A 17647-nucleotide genomic window follows, 5' to 3' on the forward strand; every position below is an offset into this window, starting at 1 on the left:
GATAAAAATGAGGAGAGGATTATCAATTGTTTGACGTAAGCAAAAAAAAAGGTTGGGGACAAATTATATACAGTTAAAAAGCAATTAAAAAATCGTCAATTAAATTATCTATGCTACTTTTTATGAACGTGAACAGCATTGTTAATTTCTGGTCATTTAATACATGCAAGAAATGATTAAAGATAACAAATTATACAAAATTTTTCTTTCATTTATAATCACATTGATCAAATTGATCGGAGTTTTGTCGTTCTTTGTCTTCCTCGTCGTGCGTTCGATTCGCACACGCATATGTGCGTCATGTGCGATTGACGAACGTAGTCCCGCACCGCTCGCAGAACATCGGCAGGATCAAGATGGCCGCCGCGGTGCACGTACCGCATGTTCCGCGCGACATGCACATGGCAGAGGCAATTTCGGATGAATCAGAGCAGCGGAAGATTGGCAGAATGAACTCCACCATACTCGACAATTTTACCAAGCTGAAGGATGGCAACGATTCCGTGAGACTGAACGCCGGAGTTACGCTACTGAATTACCTACGTCAACATAATGCGGTAAATTACATTAACCTCATTGAGCAAACTGTCTGGTGGGAAGGAGATAGATCTAATTCGTATGAGATACACGGCAAACTGTCACATCGCAGCGTTTGTCTGTCCTTGCAGGATCAGGATGACAAGGAGTTGAATTACGCGCTAGCTAGACTGGTGCGCACTCTGGGATCCTCGATGACTGACACCAGAAGAGGTGTCTATAGCACCCTGACAGTCTTTCTGATGATGCATCCCGACACGCCGGTGGAAAAACTCTTGTCCATAATGAACACCCAATTGCAACCAGCTAGCAGTAATGCTAAAGGAGTAGGACTGCAATCTTGTTTTTGTTTTATCCAATATCATGAAAATAATGTTTAATATAGTATTATTTAATAATATTTAATATAATACTTGAATTTTTCTTTTCATAGGAGAACGCCGACATATATATGGGTCGTATACTGTTATGCGGTGCTTTGATAAGGTCCAAATTACTCGTTCGCAACAGCGTCGAGATGCAACAGCAGATTACAGAGATCTTATTGAATTCTGGTAAACAACGCAGTTATCTGTCATTCATCTCTGTTACATTTCTTAGCGAGTTTGTTGTTCAGCTTGATATTGAATCTATGAAGAATGTTTGGCCAATTATTGAGAAGGAAATTGGCAAGCCGTGGTCTGAACAAACTTTAGATACATTTTATGTACTGCTTATCATTAGAGACAAACATCCATCACTGGTTAATCACAAATTTTTAAAGGAACACTTGGGTGTGAAGGAAATTATTACTAAGGAATCTATGGAAGACATCGTTAAAGTGTTAACGGTATGTTGGTTAGCAGAAAATAATCTTTATTTTGTTATGGATTTCCATCTCTCTTATATGATTTACAGTAAGCTGGTATATCATTTGATTACTTTGAAATTTGTTCTTCACTTTTGTTTTTATCACAGTAGAATGATAGCCATTCAAAATTGCTTGCATTATATCACATAATAATAAAATTAGATTCTAGAAATTAAATCCTAATTTTTTATATGATGAATATCTGTTCTTTTACTAAGCTATTTAGTTTTAAATTTAGCATCTCTAATCTTTAATAAGAATAAAATATGTTTGTGATTTTTATGTCACAATGCTTATATAATTTTTTTTTGTTATTTAGGCATTACCTAGAATTATATCGTATCAACACCCAGTGTTTAAACTATTTTGTGAAAAGCTGGTAGCGACCGAATTTGTGGCAGATTTTTGGAAAGGCATTGATCAAAAATTTGTAAAACCATCATGGACTGATGAATATGTTGCTGTAGAAATTTTACGACTGATACTTCTTAATGTTACGGATAAAACTGTAATTCCATCATTATTATCTCCAAATCTTTTACAACACATGTTAAAAAGATTTTCCAATTGTAAGAGGAACAATAATGATGCAATTTTAGTAGCCTTCAGAAAAGTTTTACATTTAATGGTGTCTGCTACAAATGATGAAGATATTAAGATGAAGACACAGCTGAGTATATTGAAGAAGCTTATATTGCATCCTGGTGATTTGATGATAGAAAAGAAAACGGGTGTCAAGGTGATTCAAATAATTACGGGAAATCTGAAGATTGATGGTATCAAGAAATTGTGTCAATTGTACAGAGACATTATAGAAAATAAGATGACTAAAGAAAAAGAAGGGATAAAGGTAGAATCATGGACGAACGCCGAGAGAAGTTACACAGCACAGCTATTAACAAAGTAAGTACATTTGGCATAGAAGATATAAGTAATTATTTAATGGATACATATTCTATCAGATTAATGGGTCGTCAAGATACATTGTTGGATCAGGACTGGAGACTTGAACAACTGATGTTTCTGTTCAATTACGGACTATGTGAAGTGTCGAATGTTGGAATAGAATTAGCGCGTAAGTGTATTAGATATGTGTATTTGTTTAAATTATTGAGATGAAATGTATAAATTGTAATTATTATTTTCAGAACAATTTAAAGATTCTTTTTATCGTGCTCTGGATTATAAATTACCAAAGTTGGATAATGCACGGAATCTATTAAGTGCTCTCGTTCATAATTTAGATTCAAAATTGCAATCCGATACGATACAATTAAGATCTCCATTAAACAACACGGCATCCGATGCTTGGAAAAAAGTGATAGCCTTGATTGAAAACCTAGAGAAAAATACAAAAAATTTGGAAGCTTTACCGATATTTCATACAATGAATTTACACATGGGTCTGCAGTTATTCTCAGATCCTGAAACGGCGATTATGTCGATCAATGAACTTCAGTGTTGTTACGAGAGATTAAGTAAAAAATCCAAGGGACAGAAAAAGCTCAATGTAGTTACGGAAGAAGAACCAGAATGGGTCGAAGTAGTAGTGGATCTTCTGTTATCGCTTTTGTCTAAAAACGATCATTTGTTCCGTTCGTTAGTTGCTTGTGTATTTCCACATATCTGTCCTTATCTAACTCCATCTGCAGTTCATCAGATATTGGCTGTAAGTGTTTTTTACTTATTCATGATTCTTAAGTTAATCTGTTTTTTTAACTGTAAAATTTTAATTTGTTTTATGGAGTATGTGAAGAATATATAAGTTACAGATGTGTTATATTTTATTTTAGGTGTTAGATATAAAAAATACTCGAAAAACACTTATGACAAAGCGAAATGATGATGAAGATTCTTCAGGTATTGAAAGCGAATCAGATAATGGCGAGGATGAAGAGGATGAGAGTACTTCAAACAATGAAGTTTTATCGAATAGTGAATCCGAGTCTGACGAAAGTAAGGATGAGGATGAAAACGAGGATGAGGATGAAACGGAGACCGATAAATTGAGAATGGCGCTGCATCAAGTTTTGGGTAATGCTGCAATGCAAACCGACGACGAAGATATCGACGTAGATGAGATAGGCGAAGAAGAGGGCAAGCGATTGGATGAATCATTAGCGGCGGCTTTTAAACTCTTCCGAGAAAATCGTCAAGCTCATTCTAAGAAGCAGGGAAAAACGAGTCAGGCGTTGATGCATTTCAGGGCTCGTGTTATAGATTTGTTACATATTTATTTAGATATTTGCCCGTCTATGGCAGTCACTTTAGATATGATCGTGCCGCTTTTTGCTCTACTGGAATTCTGTATAAAGGACCCACATCAGGAACCACTCGCGCATAGAATTCGGACTTGCTTAAAAAAGTTATCAACTGTGAAAAAGTTTAAAGATACAACCGACGTCGACGACACTTTATTAACAACAGTGTTGAAGGTAAATATTTCTAACAATTCAGTGCAAGTTTGTTAATTAAGTGACATATGATGTGTTTCTTTAAGGCTTTGATCGAAAAAGGAGAGCGTTCTGCTTCAATCTGTCAAGAGCTCAATGATAAATTGGCAGAATGCTGCACCTTCCTCGTGAGATGCGCGCAACAGGCCAATTTGTCTACCAAAAGTATCGTAGAAATTTATGGTGAAAATTTAACTGCGTTCTTTAAGAAAAGAGACTGCGTACTTTCGTCTATGTTATTTAAAGGCGTGTTACAATTGTGTTGGGAAGATAATTGGCAGCTGGCGCTTCTACTGGTATGTATTTAAATACACAAGAAATTAATACGCGTTTTTTAATATCTTTATATAAAATGTTTTGTTCTATAGAATATCATTTGATTGTTTAGGTGGACTTTGCTTTTGACAGCAGTATTCGATACTTTCGTAGGAATCAGGCGCTGGAGCTATTATTAATTTTCTATAACAATAACCGACTGCTGAACATGAATACGAAATATGTCGACGTGAGAATGAAATTGGAAACGACGCTTTGCAAAAACGTCATAGACACACTCGAGGAGATATGTGATCTGAATAATGATAATGTCAGCGTACAGAAAAAAGTTCGTCAGAGATTTATTGGGCATCTTTTGACGCTATTGCGGATCATTCACGCGCGCCATTTGCCGCAAGCGTGGGATTGGCAAGCAGTTAAAACGGTATTAACAAAGTACAGAAGTCGAAGTGCTCTTTTTGGAGATGCGAAAATTGCCTATAACAAGCTGGCAACAGAGATTGGAGTGCCTCTCAATGTGTGAGTGTAATAAATTAATCTCGGGCTTTTTTGTATACATTTTTTTAATTTACAAAGTTTATTTATATTGTTTGGTATTTTGTCGTCAGGTCATCAATGAAGAATACTACGTTGAATAGTTCCGGTAATCCTGTTTCACAAAGTAATGGCAAGCAAAGCAATGTCGGATCTCAAAATGGAAAAGCAAGCAATTCGGAAGAAGAGGAAAAAGAAGGAGAGGCTACACACGATGATCAAGAGCGGAAGAAACGAAGAAAAAATAAAAGCAAACAAAGAGATAAGCGATTACTGAAGAAAGAAGCACGTGAATTACGCGCGAAAGTTATGTCTCAAGATATGGAGCTGTTTAAATTTAGCAGTGTTAGTTTAGCGGAAAACGAAGACGCGACGGAAGTCATTCAAAACGGGAAGTCGCACGACAAGTCTACGAACTCGTCACAGAAAAGAAACCAGACGACGGAAGACGGTCGCGAGCCTAAAAGAAGGAAAAGCACCAGTCGTACTTGATACAACTTATAAACTTGGAAGAATAAAAAATGATAAAATACGTACATAATATGGAAATTAGGATGACTGTTTAGAACATGCCTATCCGCATTTCAAATTCTAACGGAATATTTTTATATGCGACATAAGGTCTGTGCACACGTACAGCTATGGTTATTATGTTATAATTATTTTGTTTTTTTGTTTAACGAAAAACGAGTAATAAGCGATGCATTATTTAAAAATTTACATGTTGATTTGATTTTCTTTATTTTTTTGATCAAATGTTATGGAACTGAACATATATAAAAGCAAACTAGAGAGTTTCAACAATAAGTGTGGGATTTATTTTTTAAATACTAAACAAACAAAAGTGTGAAGGTCTGCAAGAAGAGTGAAGGTGGCATTTGGATGATATATCTGCTCTATAACAGAATAAAGAAAACCTTGATTATCTCAATTTGTTGTTTTATTAAAAAAACTAATCCTACACTTCTTGTTGAAACACTGCAACTTTTTATCAATTAGTGAGTCCAAAGATAAGTAACTATTTTTAAAATAACCGACAAGTTATCCTTATCATAATATTATTTACATTATATCTTGATTGGTTTTAACGTTTCCAACAATTTCTGTTTTTTGTTGGAAAAGTTTTACCTTAATTCTATGCAGATATATTTTGATTAACATTTATTAAATATTTTATACTTTATTTTCAATTGTTCATATGTATAATTTTTCATTAATTTAGCTTGCTGAAATTAGTGTAATGGTAAGTTTATATGTGTGAACATATTCTAAACATTGGCCAAAATATCTTCTATTGAAAGACTATTCTCGTTTTTCACAATGTTATACAATGTTATACAATAGAACATTTTGTATAATTCCTATGTTGTATTAATATTAAATAACTCTTTGTACAGAGAATGTACATAAATCTCGATATACGTGAACATCTTGAAATTGATCCATGGCTTCTCAGAGTGGAATCCTTTCTATATTCTCAGTTTTCGGAGTACAATTGGCAAAATTGATCATTGCGAACAAACCTCGTCAATTACTGTCAATCACGAGTTTTTGTTCGTCTAAAGGGCGACTGAAGGCGACTACCCGATCGCAAAATTGCGTATAAAAAAAAAGACAGAAAGAGAGAGAACGCAGATACGACCGAAATATTACTAGTGAGTCTTCAAACGTGCCGCAAATAGAGCACGCGCGTTCAGCGGCGGTGGTGCAGAGTTACTAGAAAGGAGGGAGAAGAACAGCAGCGGTGACTACATGTGACGCATTCTGTGGCAACAGTATCAGTCTTTTCCTTTCGATTCGAGAGAACGTATTGTCTCACCGAACGTGTCGACATGTTGCGCATGCTGAAGAGGTTCCAACATCTGCGACGCTACTCGACCGCGGCACTGCCAGCGCCGGAGACGAACCCGCCGATCCTATACACAGGCGTAAGTGCGAGCTAGTTTCGAGCGAAAAATTCGAGAAATGAATGTACTACGAGATGCAATATTGTTCCGCTGGGATGCGTGAAAAAGGACATGATCGCGCGCGCCTCACAAGATTCTCGCAAGTGTTGCAAAGAGCGTCGAAGAGGGTGAAAGGGAAGGAGGCCGGTCGATATCTCGTGGTTTGCGATAAAAAATGTAACTTTCGCAGTTTGCGCCCCGTCGTTGATGGATTTCCTAAAATTTACGCATTTAAACTAACGAGAAATGACGATCTAATATCTATGCATCTAATCTCTGCTCGTTTTTACGTTTATCTGTGAGCGCAGGCTCACAGATAGCGCGATATATCTGTGTACGATTGGGAGCGATTGAAAAATGAAAGGAGCCGACTGGGATTTATATAAACGCGGAATTTGAATTTTTTGTCTCCCCCCCCCCTTCTTCCCTCCCCCATTTTATCTAGATAATTTTTATCATAATTTTGCACAATATTGAGCAAAACCATTTGGGATATATGAGAATAATAGGTTACAATTTTTTTGTTTTTAAATTTTTATTTCTTAAAAATAAAAATTCTTTAAATACATAGAAGAAGAAGAAGAATACATAGATATATAATGTAATTTGAAAAAAAATTTCTCTTTGAATTTCAATCAATAAAAATCAAAGTTAAAAAATAGAATGAACATATAGCTCACATGATTTTACAATGAGTAATAAAATTCATATAATGAAGTTATACTACATTATATTTTTTCCCAAAATAAGATATAGACATTTGTTCTAAGCATTTGAAAGTACGTTCATAAATTTTTAGAAATTTTTTTAAACCACTTTAAATATGTAAAAAGTAATAGGACTCGAGATACCTCTGTTTAAAGGATACCGGTTTTTCACATTGTATTGTTAACCAGAGCTTAATTGGCAAGATGTCCTTAGTCTGTTCAGAAAAGACTACATAACAAGAACATTAATAACGAGAACTTGAAGGCCGTTGACCACTTGAAATATAATTCGCATTAAATTTTTTTATGCACTAACATGATATCGTATAAAGGTTCTAGAATAATGAGATATAATTCGCCAGATTTTTATTTCATTTTATCTTTTCTTTTATTTTATTTTTATTTCATTTGTATTTTTATTTATAATTTATTTATAATTCAGTTTACACTTTATCGCGTTTATTTGAGAGCAAGTTGTGTATATTTTAATACATGTTTGAAGCATAATTCCTCAATCAAATTTGAATTCCGAGATATACATACATGTAAAGCGTGTATATCTTGGAATTCAAATTTGAATTATGCATATGTATTATATGCAACGAGAAGATCCATTAAACATCCATAACGATAAATTTATACCCATGCTCTTGTGCAATCTTTAGAGCAGCTGTTGATATGTTATAAATAAAACATTTGAGGATTAAGTATTTTTTTATTACCAATGAGAGTTACAAAGTAGCTGGAACTAAACCCAGCAAACACCACGTTACATGTAACGTAAATGTTAGTTGTAATTTCCCACTCAACAATGTAACTGTTATATAACACACTTGTTATATAACAGTTATATTGTTGAGTGGGAAATTACAACTAACATTTACGTTACATGTAACGTTGTGTTTGGTGGGAAATATTTCGACATTTAAGACAAAAGAAAGAATAAACGCTCTTATAAAGAATATTTCTTTTTCGACATGTAATAAGAAATGTAATATTAATTAATGGTATTTAATATATTAACAAATTTAATAGGATTAAATTAATATTAAATATATTAATATTAGTTTAATAAAAACATAATCACATGTAGTACATGTTACAAATGTGCATACAATAAACATGTACATTATAAACAAATGAAACTTCCACGTGAAATCACTGTTACCAGAATAATTAAAACTATTTTTTAACTGTGCCATTTTCAAGTTTGAATACAATTCGGTTCAAGAGTATTTGTAATATAATTTTCAAATGTTTCAAATAGAAAAACTTACGTTTAAATTAGAAAGTATAATATTGATGCTACTTGCTGTTTGAAATTTAAAATCTTGGAACAAAGTTTAAATGTATTTAGATCATTTACATTACTTTAAATTTATATTGTCATTTTTGTGTCCTTTTTTTACTTGAAGCAAGTGCTCATTCGTCGCATCTTAATCCCAGTTCTGCTCACTAACATTGAATATATGAAGGTGAGGGAAAAGAGAATGTTGTATTCAGCCATTCATTACGCACAAGGATATTCTGTGAGTTAACTAGACCTGATTATTACCTCTTCAAGGTAACATCTTTATTTTTGTTTTTTAATCCAACACGTTCGGATTGAATCAGGTCCAAACTTTAGATCATTTATCATTTCATTTATAACTTCTTGTGCATAATGTGAGAAAAATTGAGGATTCAATAGACGCATATAAATGTGAAGTGTATATTTAAATGAAGTTTGCCATCAGTTTTCAATGCAAAACAGTTGCGAGCGTATCGTTATCTTATCGAATTCTTGCCGTATTTGTTGAGAGTGGAACTTCTTCGATTTTATTTTGCGATAGGAAATCGTTATTATTACAATGTAAAATTAGAGAACGCTTTATCTGCATGACTGTGTTCAATTGATTTCAGAAGCGGCAATATCGCAAATCAATACAGCTTGCATGATAAATATTGTATAATATCGAGTTATATAATTAATGATAATATTTTCAAATACGAATGTAACTGTACTAACAAGTTATAAATGAACGACAGTTTATATCTTGCTTGTGTGATACTCTTATCAAGAAGAAACGAGATCTGACTGCTATAACGAAGTATAGCATACGTTTTATGTATATTTTGTATGCGACTATAAAACATTGAATATGTTTAGAAGATATTTGCATATGAACGAATGCATTCTATCTAGATATGCGATATGCAGTTCTTGCTTTGTAACTGCTTGACGTGTACACGATACGTTTCCAACGTATTTCGTTTTATTTTTGCAGATATTCATCAATAATGAATGGCACAAATCCAAGAGCCAGAAGACCTTTCCCACCATCAATCCTTCTACGGGTGAGGTAATTGCTGAGGTGCAAGAAAGTGACAATGCAGACATCGATTTCGCGGTGCAAGCTGCTAATAAAGCTTTCAAGAGGAATTCACCATGGAGAACCATGGACGCCTCTCAAAGGGGGCTTCTCTTGAACAGATTGGCAGATTTGCTCGAACGCGATCGGAAATATCTCGCGGTAATAAAAAATGTCAATATTTAATACAGTATACAGAACTGGAATTACCGACATATACAGGCTTTGATAACAATTTTCGGAGGTCATAGTAGAAATATTTGCGTTTTTTAAACCCTTTTTGTTTTAAATTGTTGCGAAGAAATTGCAATATTTTTTTACTTCTATTCTTTGATTTATTTAACATCGTAATTACAAGTAAATAATAATAATTTACTTATAATAATAATTTACTAAATAATAATAATTTATCTGCAAGCAAATATTGTGTGGGTTTTTTTCAAACAATGTATTTTACGACTCATTTATTAGCAATTAAAATAAGCACTTGATGTTTACGAGAAAAGACCTTTTTTTTTACATTTTAATCGCATTTGCACTTATTTGAATAAATTAATATGACATTTACTTACAAGTGACTTGTAAATTATTATTTGTTATTTTAAATAAATATTATTATTAGTTAATGTCAGATTAGGCAAAGAATAAAAGTTAAAAAATATTTTTTAAAAACTTTTATACTGCAATCATTACAAGATGGTTTTATTATACAATCGTTTAAAAAAAATTTAGAGAGTATTTGGAATATGTAAGATGTAAATAGCAACGTTTTATACACATTTACTTCGTTTATTAAAAAATGATTATTAATGAATATCAAACTACTTGGCCGAAAGCAAATAAATGCAATATTCTTGTTTAAAATTTTTATACGAGCTAATTCATCGTCTATCTTTCAGTCCTTAGAAACCCTAGACAATGGCAAACCTTATTCGAATTCATACAACGTAGACGTACCCATGAGCATTGGGATATTGAGATATTACGCAGGATGGGCTGATAAATGGCATGGGAAGGTTATTCCAGCTGATGGAAAGGTCTTTGCGTATACCAGACATGAGCCAGTAGGAGTATGTGGTCAAATTATCCCATGGAACTTCCCTATGTTGATGATGGCATGGAAACTAGCACCAGCTTTAGCTACAGGTAATCATGGGCACACAGATTATCTATTTTGTTATAAAGCTTTACTTTCTTTAGTTCACTGTAACGAATAAAATTTTTAGTGTCCATAAGTTCTGTAATAACATAAAGTTGAAATAATTATTTTATTTTTCAGGAAATGTTGTCGTTCTGAAACCGGCTGAACAGACTCCGCTAACGGCTCTTTATATGGCACAATTGACCAAGGAAGCTGGCTTCCCTGACGGAGTGGTCAATGTCGTTCCTGGTTTTGGTAAAGCTGGTGCCGCGTTAGTCGCTCACAACAATGTCGACAAGATCGCATTTACGGGTTCTACCGAGGTTGGCCAAGAAATAAAAAAAAATGCTGCTATTTACAATTTAAAGAGAACCTCGTTGGAGTTGGGTGGAAAGTCCCCTAACATTATTCTTAACGATGTTGATATAAATCAAGCGGTAGAAATGGCGCATTTTGGATTATTCTTTAATATGGTAATCTATTTTGTGGACATGTTATTTACACACAGGCGATTCCTCTTTTCCATTTTTCGATTCACGTTTTGCTTATTTTTAAATTGGTTTTTTTTCAGGGTCAATGCTGTTGCGCAGGATCAAGGACCTTCGTTCAATCGAACATTTATGACGAATTCGTTGAAAAAAGTGCGCTTCGCGCCAAATCCAAGACGGTGGGAGATCCATTTGACTTGAAAATAGAACAGGGGCCACAGGTACATACAAATTTGTACAGATTAGAGCCTACTTTAATCGATATATTATTAATCGTATAACTAATATTATTATGCTATTAATATTGTTATTTAAGATCGACGAGACGCAATTGAACAAAATTATGGGTATGATAGAATCTGGTAAAGATCAAGGCGCTAGCTTGGTAACAGGTGGCGAACGCGTTGGTGACAGGGGTTATTTCATTGCACCAACTGTATTTGCGAACGTTCAAGACGATATGACTATAGCCAAAGAGGAGGTAAGCATTAAAATCATAATTAACCTGTAAAACGTAACATCTTTCAAGTTGTGCCTTCACGGACATGGATGAAGCGGTCTTCATTTGATGAATTATTGAGAAAAAACTATGCTGTTTTTTGGCAGATATTTGGTCCAGTTCAACAAATTTTGAAGTTCGACGATTTGGAGGAAGTTATTGATCGTGCTAATAACACTCATTACGGATTAGCTGCTGCAGTTTTTACGAAAAATCTCGATAAAGCGAATTACATAGTGCAAAATCTTCGTGCTGGCACTGTATGGTAAGCCGTTTGTAAATATTGTAAAGAATGTTATGTGAATTCTTAAAAAACAGATGTAAGTTAATCTTATCCTTCTGTTAATTTTTATATGTAGGGTCAACACATATAATACATTATGTCCTCAAGTACCATTTGGCGGCTACAAAATGTCTGGACATGGCAGAGAAAATGGAGAATATGGTCTTGAAGCATATACGGAAGTGAAAAGTGTAATTACACAACTTGATGTGAAAAATTCATAAAAGTATCAAGATCGTTAAAGAATCGTTTTACAGCATTTTTTTATTGGAGAAGACAGATATGATTGTACAGGTGTAATTTTACAGGTAACAGGTATATTTTATATAAATTTAAAATTTATAAATTTTTAATCTCTGTTAGATTGCAGTTAAAGCTCTTGTATTTTCCTTAAAATCATTTATCAGTACAAAATTCAGCACACATAAAGTGGTACAATAATGACTTTTATATAACACAAGCTGTAACACGATAGTGAGACATGCCAAAAAAAAACAAATCGTATAGCGAAGATTCTTTTAATTCTTGAATATGAAATAAATAAATAAATGAATAAATAAATAAATAAATAAATAAATATATATATATATATATATATATATATATATATATTTAATATCCATTTTATATCAAGTTCGTCTTAAGTAATGTCTTAAGATGTTAATACAGTTTTGTGCAATAGTTTATGATTGCGACAGTCTTAAATATAAGAATCGACTATGATACAAACCCAAAATAATTGAAATTTTATTTTTTAAAGTTTATAATAAAATATTAAATTTGTATTTTAATAACATTAAATATAATAAAATTAAATAACACACACACACACACACACACACACACACACACACACACACACACACACACATATTTAAAACTTATATGTATATGTATACACATACACGTACATATTTTTCAATAATATAGATTATAACATTTTTTTCTATTTTTTTCATTTTTTCTACCTCATTAAATGTTCTTAGGATTATAGAATTGATATCAATTTTATATCAAGTTCGTCTTAAGTAATGTCTTAAGATGTTAATACAGTTTTGTGCAATAGTTTATGATTGTGACAGTCTTAAATATAAGAACCGACTATGATACAAACCCAAAATAATTGAAATTTTCTTATTTTTTAAAGTTTATAATAAAGTTTTTTATGCTTTTAATGTTTAAAGTTTTTAATGTTTATAATAAAATATTAAATTTGTATTTTAATAACAATACAATAAAATTAAATAACACATTTATATGTATATTAATATAATATTATATATTATAAATTTATTTTAGTAATATAATATTATATATTATAAATTTATTTTTTATTAGTGAAATGTTTCATAGATGTATCGCAAACATTTGCTTTCAGCGGACATATCTCGTCTTCTAGAGCCTCTTCTAAATCTTTTTTGCAAAAATGAGATATGATGCTTGCACCCAGCGCGTCACCTATAATATTGATTGTTGTTCTGAAACGGTCGCTGCAAAATAATATATTTTCTTTTTTACTGCGGAAGAAGAATTCTATATTTATACGAAATTCACCTGGAATATATTCATTTGACAGATATATTCATATGAATTTATATAGATTTATATTCGAAAATAATTTTACTTATACAATTTTATTTATTTCATTTATTCATTTTACTTATTTTTATTTATAAGCGATACTTACACAAGCCAGTCAACAGCGATAATCAAAGTAACATCTTCAACAGGTACTCCTATAGAATTTAACACCATTATTAACATCATATAACCACCACTTGGTATACCAGCAGCGCCTATGCAGGATACTGTACATGTAATACTGTAAAATAGAAAATGTTAAAGTTACATTAACGCGATTAAAATTAAATTTTTTCAAGTAGAAAGATATTCGACCGTTCATGTAACATACAAATCTAAACAAGAACGCCTTCCACGATAAATTTTTTCAGATTACGCAGTATATTTCTCTAAAAAATTACAGTTTAATCGCGTTCACGTTTTAATCACTGACCTGATAATTATTATTTTCAACAATGAGAACTGCAACCCACGTAATTGTATAATAAATATCGCCCCGATAGTTTCGTACAAGGCTATCCCGTCCATATTTATCGCTGCTCCAATCGGTACAATAAACTTTGTTATTTTAGGATTTATATCCAGATCTTCTAAACATCGTATTGTGTAGGGAACCGTGGCGGTACTAGATTATACGTTTCATTAGAATACAAAACTCTACTTGAATTGCACATCAATCTTTTTGTTATACCTCGACGATGTTCCAATGGCTGTTGCAAAAGCTGGGCCGAGCTTGGATATAATTTTATATGGGGATTTACGTGTGACGATCCAGTGAAGAAGAGGCAGGATTACAAAACCTTGCAATATTAATCCAACAAACACTGTTAGGATATAATATCCGAGACGGCTTACTATATCGTTAAAATTATTTATTTCCAGCATTCGACCAGCGATAAGAAACGACACGCCTATTGGTGCCAATCTAAATTAAAAAGTTTTATTTTATCGTATATGCACACATATAATAATGAATATATTTTAATGTATTTATACATGTTGCATATGTCTTTTATCAGGATTAAATTATTAAAGTTTTATATGTATAAACGCTCAAAATAAAATTAATGCAAAACTAGAATAAATATTGTAAATTGAGGTTTTTTTTTACGATAATACAATTATACAATATTAAACATGTAATAGTAATGTAATAATATAATAGAATGAATATACAGCAACGTACTGTGTTACCCATGTCATAATTTTCATGATGACATCGGCCAAGGAATTAAAAAAATCCAACAGTGGCTTTCCTGTTACACCTATTTTTTCAATTGCCAAACTTATTAACAGGCTATGAAATACTAAGCCAACGACGTTTGTTCCTGCCACATATTCGCCCGTTATACGCCATTCTTCTATCGGTACTATAGCGAATTGAAAATACTCTTTTTTATCAAATGTTCATAATTTTTAACCAATTATGTTTAAAAAATTAGCTTATATTTTTATTCTGTGTATTTTTGTAAATAGCTTTGAAGCAATTTTCTTTAAATTTATTAATATTTATGCTACTCAAAAAAGTATATAGAATTAAAGAATTGAGTCCCCTCCCAGTTTATTGAAAAAATAAGAAATCGAAAGGACTGCTGTGAATAAAAATGTGTTATTTTAGCATGTTACAGTACCTGATGCATTGGCTGGCTGATGTAAAACAGTTTGATACTGCAATGAGACAAATTTTTTAAAGATTTTCTTTAGGTGAAGCAGTAGGAGATTTATACTTTTGCGGAGAGATTATGCAGTATAATATCTGTAATATACGTATAACATACGTAAACATACCTGACGTATGCATGCATCTATCAAATTTTCGGGAAGGAGATTGCTATGATGTAAGAAAAGAAATATATGTATATATGATTATATAAGATTTTTCTTTCATATAACAAATTATTTTTGAATTTTACTAAGAAATTATTATGTATTATACATGTATATGAAACACACAGATAATTATTAATCTATCAACTAAATTATTTTTCACTTAATTTCTTTTTTTTACTACTGTTACTTTTATATTTTTATATTTATACGTGCAGAAAAAATTAGTTTCAGTGTTACCAGAGAAAACTTTAAACGTATGACAATAGAACTTGTAAATTACAATACACGTGCACTTAATTACCGAAACAAATCCAGAATTGTATCTATTGTCATAAAGGTTTTTGTGGTCTTTGGTAGAACTTCATTTTCTATTAATTTGCCTGGTCGAATAGTTTCGACAAGTATGACACATAAAGTTATTCCAATCGTAGTAGTCGTTAGATAATAGCACAATGCCAACCGTCCAATAGGTCCTGTACAATTATAATGAACTCTAAAAAAGTAACTTTCGAACTCTCGTTATATTTTCTTATAATATTCTTTATGTAAAATGTTTTAACAAATTTAATATAACAATTTTTCTAACTATTTTATATGTTTGATATGTTGTATAATATGTATAATTAAAAATGTATTTTATATTTTTTATTAATACTTTTTTAGAATAAAAAAATACGTATGTATCTCGTCAAGAACTTTTTAATAATCTTAAAGGTCTTACCAGATTTGGTGAGATTACAAGTGGCACTTATAATACTGGACGTGACGAGCGGCAATATTAAACAGTTCACCACTCTGAGAAATATCTCTCCAGGAAATTTGATGTACATGATATCTCGATGAGACCATATTTTTCCGCTGTAATACTTGAGACTTAGGCCACATAAAATCCCAATAGTCACACCAATCAGTGTTGTTACTATCAACTTGTGTTTCAACAGCAAAAGTTTCAATTTGGACATTGCAGCTGATTTTACAGAATACACTGTGTTATAGCAATAACATATAATTAAGAATTATTTATAGAAACTGGGAAAAGGAACAACTAAAAATTTAGCAAATTAAATTTCAAAAAATTCTTAGTATAATTTCAACAAAATGACTCATAATTTCAACAAATTGACTCGTTAACATCTAACTGCAGTTACAAATTCATGAACAGTATGAGTAGTTTGATGCGCGATCGTGCGTGCGAGCAATCAAATTTGATTAATAAGTATTGAATGTGATTTCTTTTACAAACACTATTTTGTCTCTAATAATTTGTAGTTACATTTTAATGGCGTGACAATTAAATTTAATTAGTTGCACGCACAAAACGCATTTGATTAGTTGAATACACCAGACTCATGCTGATCGTCAACAGACATTATATTAGCATTGTAAATATTGTTTATAAGAATTTCTTACGAACCATTGACTCGAATCGGCCTCTACTTTTTCTTTCATTTCTCTGATTTAAAATTCATTAAATTCAAGAATTAGTAAAGCATGTTGAATAATTTATACTTACCTCGTATAAATATGCGTATCGCTTGGTTTTTTATTTAATCACAACGAAGAGGTAAAATATAAAAATTTCGGTCACATTGTAATAAGCGTTATGAAAGTAACTTGAGTTTGAGAAAATTTGAAGAACACTGAATGATGTTTCGAGAAATGGAGATTTTATCAAGGTGTATTATCTAAGACGAGACACTTTTATCAGGAAATGTTTTATTTAAGCAAACGTACTTAGCGAAAGATACTCTCTATATCGGTTGCAATTTACTTGACTCTTTCTATTCACTATTTTATTATCTAAATTGAAGATGTCCTTTATTATCCATGTTAAAAATGTTTTCTTGACCTAGCATGCAGATACCTTTTAAATTCTTGTTCTTCTTGATTTTCTGGTTCTAGAGCAGCCACAATACGTTTGAATGTCTTTTAAATTAGCAGTTTAGAAAAGGAAAAGGATAAATTAAGACAATGGGACAATGAGATAAGTGAAACGGCATAATATAATTGGATAATTAGAAAATTGTCTCAAACGGGCAAATTGTTAATAATGCAAAAAAGATTAGTTTTATTGTTGTAGTATCTCTATAGCATATACGTCTTTATATTAATGTTAAATTTTAAATATTCATTCGTTTTGATATGTTCCGAGATATAAGAGATTACATTAT

At 31.9% G+C, this 17647-nt stretch overlaps 3 protein-coding genes across 4 annotated transcripts; 2 read left to right on the plus strand and 1 right to left on the minus strand.

Moving 5' to 3' along the window:
- The first annotated feature begins 320 nt into the window (after positions 1 to 320).
- On the plus strand, positions 321 to 5581 carry LOC105197431 (myb-binding protein 1A). The gene is made up of 10 exons (XM_011163779.3): positions 321 to 557; positions 669 to 863; positions 971 to 1366; positions 1707 to 2290; positions 2350 to 2462; positions 2536 to 3056; positions 3181 to 3822; positions 3888 to 4136; positions 4229 to 4635; positions 4725 to 5581. The coding sequence occupies exons 1-10, from the start codon at positions 357 to 359 to the stop codon at positions 5140 to 5142; spliced, it is 3726 nt and encodes a 1241-aa protein (XP_011162081.1). The 5' UTR covers positions 321 to 356; the 3' UTR covers positions 5143 to 5581.
- A 722-nt stretch (positions 5582 to 6303) lies between these two features.
- On the plus strand, positions 6304 to 12576 carry LOC105197432 (aldehyde dehydrogenase, mitochondrial). The gene is made up of 8 exons (XM_011163780.3): positions 6304 to 6578; positions 9571 to 9816; positions 10554 to 10800; positions 10934 to 11268; positions 11367 to 11504; positions 11600 to 11764; positions 11890 to 12047; positions 12142 to 12576. Exons 1-8 carry the CDS (start codon positions 6483 to 6485, stop codon positions 12287 to 12289), a joined length of 1533 nt encoding a protein of 510 aa, XP_011162082.1. The 5' UTR covers positions 6304 to 6482; the 3' UTR covers positions 12290 to 12576.
- A 745-nt stretch (positions 12577 to 13321) lies between these two features.
- Positions 13322 to 17570, minus strand: LOC105197539 (excitatory amino acid transporter 3). Of its 2 annotated transcripts, XM_026131086.2 has the most exons (10): positions 16990 to 17570; positions 16198 to 16461; positions 15778 to 15949; positions 15435 to 15477; positions 15278 to 15314; positions 14833 to 15016; positions 14338 to 14571; positions 14080 to 14271; positions 13753 to 13887; positions 13322 to 13555 (listed from the first exon to the last, which is right to left on the minus strand). In XM_026131086.2, the coding sequence occupies exons 2-10, from the start codon at positions 16436 to 16438 to the stop codon at positions 13390 to 13392; spliced, it is 1404 nt and encodes a 467-aa protein (XP_025986871.1). In that variant the 5' UTR covers positions 16439 to 16461; positions 16990 to 17570; the 3' UTR covers positions 13322 to 13389. The 2 variants fall into 2 exon arrangements, with proteins under 2 accessions (XP_025986871.1, XP_039315448.1); XM_039459514.1 differs by having other exon boundaries at positions 16198 to 17570.
- Between the last annotated feature and the right edge of the window lie 77 nt (positions 17571 to 17647).

Source organism: Solenopsis invicta, chromosome 2, assembly GCF_016802725.1.
Source record: "Solenopsis invicta isolate M01_SB chromosome 2, UNIL_Sinv_3.0, whole genome shotgun sequence".
NCBI lineage: Eukaryota > Metazoa > Arthropoda > Insecta > Hymenoptera > Formicidae > Solenopsis > Solenopsis invicta.